The 8,371-nt window shown below is 39.9% G+C and overlaps 1 protein-coding gene across 1 annotated transcript; it reads right to left on the bottom strand.

The window, feature by feature from the left end:
* Nucleotides 1–2,941: 2,941 nt before the first annotated feature.
* On the bottom strand, nucleotides 2,942–7,817 carry RNR1 (ribonucleotide reductase 1). The gene is made up of 17 exons (XM_087682640.1): nucleotides 7,301–7,817; nucleotides 6,869–6,930; nucleotides 6,680–6,767; nucleotides 6,335–6,598; nucleotides 5,993–6,233; nucleotides 5,831–5,907; nucleotides 5,572–5,742; nucleotides 5,398–5,490; nucleotides 5,167–5,316; nucleotides 4,983–5,069; nucleotides 4,699–4,863; nucleotides 4,506–4,625; nucleotides 4,226–4,428; nucleotides 3,985–4,134; nucleotides 3,712–3,859; nucleotides 3,550–3,633; nucleotides 2,942–3,391 (listed from the first exon to the last, which is right to left on the bottom strand). Exons 1-17 carry the CDS (start codon nucleotides 7,526–7,528, stop codon nucleotides 3,293–3,295), a joined length of 2,430 nt encoding a protein of 809 aa, XP_087538766.1. The 5' UTR covers nucleotides 7,529–7,817; the 3' UTR covers nucleotides 2,942–3,292.
* Nucleotides 7,818–8,371: the final 554 nt, after the last annotated feature.

Below are 8,371 nucleotides of genomic sequence, written 5' to 3' on the forward strand. Positions count from 1 at the left end.
AATCGGTTACAAATGAAAGTGAGAACAAAAAGATAGGAAGGAGGAGGATAAGCATGCTACAAGAAAGAATATAAAGGAAATGGTAATGACTACATACACAATATAGTTGGAGCAGGTGATGTGCAGTTTGCTTTTCAAAATGGATCTATCATTACTCTTCAAAAGATATGCCATATATCCAAGCTTAGTAAGAGCTTGATATCTACTAGTCCATTGGATGACTTGGAATACTCTATTGTTTTTGGAGGTTAATCCATGAAAAGTCTACAAAAGGGATCATTTGTCATTGCTAAAGGAGCCAAATGTGGCACTTTGTATCCCCATCATGTATATTCTATCAAAAATTATATGGTTGCAGTAATCAAGTAGCCCAATATATCTTTGTGGCATCATTAGTTGGGATATATGTCCAAAAATTCGATCTCGTTTCGGTTACTTGCCTTCTCTTGAGTTTTCTAATCTTTCTATTTGTGAGCATTGTATATACCAAAAGCATGTACATTCATCCCATTAAAAAAATTTAAACACAAAAATGAGTGAGCTTCTTGACTTACTACATAGCAATATATATAGACCTATGCCTACAAAGTCTATAGGGGGACACCATATTTTATTACATTCATTGATGATGCAACTAGAAAAGTGTGGGCTTTCACTACGGGTAGAAAAGATAAGGCTTTGTCTTGTTTTCAATAATTTCAAGTGCTCATAGAAAATCAATGTGGCAAAAGACTTAATTGTCTTTTGAGCAATAATGGTGGAGAATATATCTCTCATGAGTTAGAAATTTTTATAAAGCACAAGGGATAAAAAGGAAACACGTTGCACTTGGTAATCTTGCCTAAAATGGTGTTGTTGAGAATATGAATAGCACGATAAATGAAAGGATGCTGAGATGGCATATATTATCTAATACTAGTCTTATTCAAGAATTTTGGGCTGAGACTATAACGATTATTGCACATTTAATAAATGTCACTTAATATGACTTTGAATGGTTGCATTCCTAAAGAGACATGGTAAGGCAAAAATTCCTCTTATTAAGAGTATTTAGTTGTAAAGCTTATGTGGATGTGTCTAAGGAAAACCATAACAAGTTAGGACCAAAATCGAGTAAGTGCATCTTTTTGGGCTATAAACAAAGTAATGAGATGGGTTATTGCCTTTGGGATCTAGATAGTAGAAAGATTATCCATAGTAAAGATGTGATTCTTAAATAAAAAAAGATACATAAGCTACCTCTTAAGGAAGTGAAAACAAGAAAAGTTACTTACCAAGATGCAATGCACTTATTATTTTGCGATGTAGAGCAATGCTAGTGCACAAGTATGTAGATAAAGGATACAAGTGATACTTTAGCTCATGAGTAAGAAGCAAGGAGATTTATTCAACTGCATATTGCTCTCCTTGCTTCTCTAACAAAACTTTACCGATGAGAAAAAAGGATTTATGAAGGAGATCATGGAAAGTTATAAGAAGTGTAATGGATGAATCTTAAGTCCAATCTAAGTAGTTCTTGAATGGCATGGTCTTCTATCGATCAACTACCAAGGTAAGAGATAATAAGTGTGATTAGTATCTTCCTTATTTAAGTGCTTTCTCTACCTTATTTGAACTAGATGATTTGTTGGCATTGGAGGGGAATTATGTATAAAGAAAAAAAAAAGTATTAAGTGACTCAAGGAGACATGTCCAATCATAGGAGAGTCTAGACTCCCTAGGTATGACCCACCCTTGATATGCCCTAAGTATATGTAGAGGGAGGTAAAAAGAGGGACTAGGGAATTGGAGACAGAATGTGTGTGTGTGTGTGTGTGTGTATGTGTGTGTGTGTCTCACAACTACTAGCACTCATAAGGAAGTGGAAGCTACGTACATTGGATCATTTGTGGAATTCCATATAACTCAATTTTTATTCTTTCCAAAGATAAGGTATTAACATCACTTATAAGGCCTTGGGGATTAACATCACTTATAAGGTAGCTTTCCTTTCTTCTCTTAAGCTTTGTACAATTCTTTAAGCACTTCTCTTTTCATTTAGGTTCACGATTGAACCTAAGATTGTTTGCTTACCTTTCCCCTAATGGATTGATTCTAAGATTGCATGCTTGCTTGACCCTTGATAAGCTAAGATTGCTTTTGGTGAAAGTCACAATGATCTTAACATTTAACAACTTGAAGCCTTCCACTATGCCTCTTACCTAATGTCACATTTAGATTGCTTGCTTGCCTAACTCTTGTGGATAAGCTAAGATTGCTTTTAGTGAAATTCACCAATCTTGACATGTCAATGATCTTGACATTTGACAACTTTAAACCCTTCCACCTCTTAGCTAATATCACACTCTAGTCTAGTGCTTGAAAGTTCTTGCCAACAAGACTTCCTCTCCCATATCTTTGGGACTTTAGAAGCACATAAAACATTACCACATACTCCTTGTTCCTACTATCATAGGAAACTTGGCACTTTTCTTAGTATAAAGATAATTTGTACGGTTTAGTTGCATTGTGAAAATAAACTCCAATTGTTGGATCTTGATGCACGTATGCTAATCTTTTTAATAAGTTTCCCTAAGACATGTTTGCTCTTCATCATTGAAGTCGATTCATGTCACCTTCACCTTTCTTATTGAAAGCTTAGTATTCAAACGTGATACGACAAGATGCCCTACATTTAACATAGTCTTGATACATAAGTAATACCACTCAGTGCATTTTACATCAACTTTTCCTTAGGGTTCCTAGTACTTTGCACATTTGTTTGATACATGCCAAGTCGACCATAGTTCCAACACTCTTAACATTTTACATGGCTGACTTGTTCCTCTTCCTTTGCACCATCCTAATATGCTCAACTTCAGACGACGATAAAGCTGCCTACTGGAGAGAGCGCAGGAGGGGGGGGGGGGGAGAGAGAGAATCACATACTGCTGGTGAGTGATTATGCTGTTGATTTATTCAAATATTGAAATACAAAATAGTTACAAGGTTTGTAGAGTTTGACTTGAATAAATCTCCATTATATATTTGTATTCATAAGCATCACAAGCGTATGTATTACAACAGGCCTCAGATTAATCTACAATGAGGATAGAATGTAGTCATGTAAGAATTTCAGTGGGCAAGGTTAGAAATTGGTGGCTGAGAATCCACCCATCATGTTAGGCAGTCCATAGCAGGACCTTGGCAAAGTAAAATGTCTAGTTTCCAGGGAATCCCTTGCAGATGAAAACATTGCAAGCTCCTTTCTTTGGCTTTAATGTCAGGACTGAAGTATCAAGCTCCTCTAAACTCAGCTTCCACAGGCCAAGCATTCTTCTCTGTTCTCAATTGAACATACCATCTGTGCCATTTTGGTCTCCACATCCTCCACCTCAGAGCTGGGAGACTCCTGATATAGTTGCAGCACATCTTATCATTTAGCAGCATTAGGAATTCTTGAGATAAGCCTAAATTGATTGGAGCTTAATTGCTCCTGATAAAGTACATCATTGCTTAGCACAAATCGAACACTTGTGAGAAGCCTGAAGTTAGATATGACAAGTTTACCTTGATTGTTGCAGTGTCAACAGTGAACTTGATGGCATCAGCAGCTGCCCTTGTTCTTAAGTAATACATACCAGTTTTCAGCCCCTGCAGAGCAACATGTTATGAGACTTATTCCTACACATCACAATATCAGATGAAAAATAGACATCAGCTATTAATTACCTTGGTCCACGTATAAAAGTGCAGGGAGGTCAGCTTTCCAAAATTGGGCTGATCCATGTGTATGTTGAGGCTTTGGCTTTGATCTATATAGCAACCCCGATCTGCAGCCATGTCAACAATGGTCCTCTGTTTGATCTCCCAAACAGTCCTGAGCAATCCAACATTTCCTCATAAAATGACCCAAAATAATAATTAACAATTTTTAGTCATAAATTCCAGCTGAGGCTACATAAGCCCAAAGATGACTCCAGCATATAAGAAACTAGACTTCACCTGTAAACTGCTTTCAAATCATCAGGAATCTGCTGAACTTTCTGTATGGAGCCATTATAGTGGATAATTTTGTTTTTCAACTCTAAGTTCCAAAGTCCCATGTCAGTCAAATCATTCAGAAGATGCTTGTTCACAACCACAAATTCACCACTGAAAAGGCCAGTACAAAAAGAGCATTAGGACAAATTGTCCCTTTGGCATATGTAAGCATAACATCTGAACTGCAAGTCTTAGTAAATACCTGAGTACTCTTCGGCTGTATATATTTGAGGTATATGGTTCAAAACACTCATTATTGCCAAGTATCTGACTTGTTGAGGCTGTTGGCATAGGAGAGACTAGTAGCGAATTCCTTACCCCATGCTCAGATATCATCTTTCTCAAGGCTTGCCAATCCCATCGATTTGAAGGTACCACTTGCCACATATCAGGTTGAAGGACACCCTGTGTCAAATGCAATCATCAAACTCACACCTACATATATTAGAATAACAAAAGCTAAATGCCCACAGCATTCTTACCTTGCTAACTGGACTTCCTGCATAGGTATGATATGGCCCATCTCTTGCAGCAAGCTCAGCTGATGCTTTCAGTGCATGATAATAAATTGTTTCAAAAATCTCTTTATTAAGCTGCTGGGCCTACATTTTAAAGGACAAAAATAAGGGACACCCTTAAGCTAGCAATAGAACACTCGCATAGGCAAACACCTACCTCCTCAGAGTCAAAAGGCATTCCCATCAAAATGAAAGTATCAGCAAGACCCTGAACACCAATGCCAATTGGTCTATGACGGAGGTTTGAGCACCTGGCCGTCTCAACTGGGTAATAATTCACATCAATGATCTTGTTCAAGTTTTCTGTAACAGTAGCAGTGATCTGCAGAGACATCAACATTAGAATTCCCACAAGAAGCAACAAGAAAGCTAGATATTCATGGACCCATTCACATAATTGTAATCTTACAAGCATAAAGCAGTAAAGAAACTTAGACTGACCTCCCCCAGCTTCTCAAAATCAAAGTACCGATTTTGATGACCTCTGCTCCCAACAAGTTTGGAAGGATGGGCTTCAAATGGAACACCCTGCAGAAAAATGTTGGGCGTCAGCAGACAGACAGTAATGCAGAGCATGAGTCATCTTTTCAGTAACTCCACCATAGTGATACAAGCACTTATTTACCTTCTCTCTAACAAATCTAGGCAGTGCAATGGAAGCTAGATTACACACAGCAGTCTCATCTGGACTAGTGAACTCCACTATTTCTGTGCAGAGGTTAGAAGACTTGATGGTGCCAAGATTCTGCTGATTGCTCTTCCTGTTGCAGGCATCCTGCAGACACAACAGAAAATAGCTTGGCCAACTTCAAAACTCATAGAACAGTTAGAACGCCTGCAGAAAAACACGGCATACCTTGAACAGCATGTAAGGGTTGCCAGTCTCAACTTGTGCTTCCAGAATGGCAAACCATAGCTTCTGTGCCTGAACCTGTTTCTTAGCTCTTCCCTGTATGAAGAAAAGAAACCATTTACTACGTGATATTTAGTTGCAGCCTCAACCTTGCCTACAAGCAGCACTATCACATACCTCACTTTCATAGCGTGTGTAAAGCTTGTCAAACTCCTCACCCCAGCAATCTGCCAACCCAGGTGCTTCATTGGGACAAAACAAAGACCACATGCTATTGTCTTGCACACGTTTCATGAACAAATCTGGAGTCCATAACCCATAAAACAAGTCCCTGGCTCTTGCTTCCTCCTGTTATTCAGCCAACAGATAGATGATGAGCAAGATACGCAAAACTGCCACAATCCAAACAAACCTACATGGGCAAAGGCTCCATTACTTTCCCATGGTTTTTGCGCAAGTCCAACCAATCAAAAATGTCTGCATGCCATGGTTCCAGATAGATTGCAAACGCACCTAGAAGTGACCAAAGACATCTTAGTTAACCACTCAGTCAAAGAGGATTCTACCCTCTCATTCTTAACAAGGCAGAGAAACACACCTTTTCTTTTGCCACCTCCTTGATCTACATACCGAGCAGTGTCATTGAACACTCGGAGCATGGGAACAATGCCATTAGATGTCCCATTGGTGCCTCGGATGTAACTACCTACTGCCCGGATATTGTGAACAGAAAGACCAATGCCACCAGCAGATTTGCTAATAATAGCACATTCTTTGAGCGTATCATATATGCCCTCAATACTATCCTCTTTCATGCAGAGCAGGAAGCAGCTGCTTAGCTGGAAAGAAACAAAAAGAAGAAACACAGCCATAAATTCATTTGCCTGAAACCCAGAAATACAATTCCTCTATCCAGTGATTCACAATTTGTGAGAATCACCTGAGGCCTAGGTGTTCCAGCATTGAACAATGTGGGAGAAGCATGTGTGAACCACCTTTGAGACATTAGGTGATATGTTTTGATAGCTGCTTCAATATCTTCATGATGAATTCCTATAGATACCCTCATGAGCATATGCTGAGGTCTCTCAACAACAACGCCATTGACCTTCAATAAGTATGATCTCTCCAGAGTTTTGAAACCAAAATAATCATAGTCAAAGTCTCGATCATATATTATCTCACTGTCAAGTCTTGCAGCATTCTACAAGCAATGTAACTTCAAAATTAGAAGCGCCTACAAGAACATAGCATTGATTATAAAAACCAAAACTGCTGTACTCACTTTCATAATTATCCCATATATATCATCAGCAATCAGAGGAGCTGGTAGCTTTGAATGATAATTCACATGGTTGTACATGATCTTCACCCTGCAACAGTCACGTACTACTTTTAGATTCCCCTTCCATAATCTCCAACCTTACAATTGCCCACAGCACAAGAATTCAACTTCTCCTAAGGCAGGCCTTACGTCTCTGAGAAAGATTTCTTAGTATTCTTGTGGAGGTTAGAGACTGCAATCCTTGCAGCTAGCTGCAAAAGAAAGGACAAGGATCAGCAACATATCTCCTTGAGAGCACAACAGAAGATGTGACAGCATCTGGATAATAGGAAAGGGGGCTCTCTAAGGAGCCCAAATTAAGTAGAGCTCAAAATCATAAGATGGCAGCAAATATACTGACAATCTCAGCTTGAAAAGCAAAAACCAATGTATAGCATGTAAGGAAAATCATCTTAAATAGTAAAGATGCAGAAGTATAACCTACATTGGCCTATTGCACTTCAATGTGTCAAAGAGCACTGAATTTGAACTTCTATAACAGTCGACAGGCACCACGTATCTAGAGCCTAAAAGCAAGTGCCCGGACTTACACCAGTGGAAGGAAGAGATGTCAGCACTTACAATGGCATAGTCAGGATGGCTGGCAGTAAGAGCAGCAGCCGTTTCCGCAGCAAGCTCATCGAGCTGGCTGGTAGTGACCCCCTTATAGACCCCCGCACAGACCTTCTGCGCCACAAGGACGGGGTCGCAGTGATCGGCGTTAAGGCCGTAGCTAAGCTTCTTCAGGCGAGCGGTGATCTTGTCGAAGTGGACGGACTCCTGGCGGCCATCTCGCTTGATAACATACATGATGCAAGGTCGGGTGCAAGCGCAGGCAGGCAGACAGGCTCTCTCTCTCTCTCTCTCTCTCTCTCTCTCTGGTTGTCCGTGCCTCTACCTATAAGCTGACCTTTGCCGCTTTCTCTGAGATTGAATAAGGGCCGCTCCCACCTTCAAACCAGTACAGAAGCCTATCATTCACTTCTCCCGCGCGAATTTTCGCGCTTCTTCTACTTCTCTTCTTCTCCTCCTCTTCCTTATGTGTTGCAGTAGCCTGCTAGGTGAGCGTGCCCTAGCCTAAAGGTAGCCTTTGGTTAAACTCGTGTTATATAACATGGCAAGTTGGCAACCTTATCAATATATACCAGTGTTCCTTGCATGTCACGATAGCTTCGTGCTATGCGAAGGGATATTGCGAGGGAAGCAAAGTTTATCGTATGACAACTTCGCTTCTCTTTTTTTTCCACATATTATTTTTCACTTTTCTCATCTTTACTAGCGAAAAAAACACTAGGCATAGGGTGTTGCAGGTCCTATGACACTATGGGTCAGTCGACCATGTAGACCGCATCACCAAGGCCTATCATCATCACCCCATAGCTCACTCTCATTAGAACCATATCAACCCATGGCGCTGTTTAGCGAGTGGTGATCGAAGGCTAATCTCTCTCACGACCCAAAAACAAGATGTTAAGGAGTGTCGGTTAGGGAATTGACTTTGTTGAAGGACAACTCACAACAAATATTTTCAAATTTTCTTGAAACGCAACACTACCACCACACGAACATAATCCAATAACTATGCCTCTTGTAGCTCTAAGAACATCGAAAATACACACTAGGTAGAACATCAAAAAACTAATGCAAAAAATC

Source organism: Lygodium microphyllum, chromosome 8, assembly GCF_053477565.2.
Source record: "Lygodium microphyllum isolate KBCC chromosome 8, Lygodium_microphyllum_v1.1.10, whole genome shotgun sequence".
In the NCBI taxonomy this organism is placed as follows: Eukaryota; Viridiplantae; Streptophyta; class Polypodiopsida; order Schizaeales; family Lygodiaceae; genus Lygodium; species Lygodium microphyllum.

Coding starts and splice junctions, on each gene's coding strand:
- RNR1 (XM_087682640.1), bottom strand. CDS start 7,528: ATGTATGTTATCAAGCGAGATGGCCGCCAGGAGTCCGTCCACTTCGAC. Junction 6,234..6,334: donor CTGGAACACCTAGGCCTCAG/GTGATTCTCACA, acceptor GTTTCTTTCCAG/CTAAGCAGCTGCTTCCTGCT. Junction 4,135..4,225: donor TACAGCCGAAGAGTACTCAG/GTATTTACTAAG, acceptor TGGCCTTTTCAG/TGGTGAATTTGTGGTTGTGA.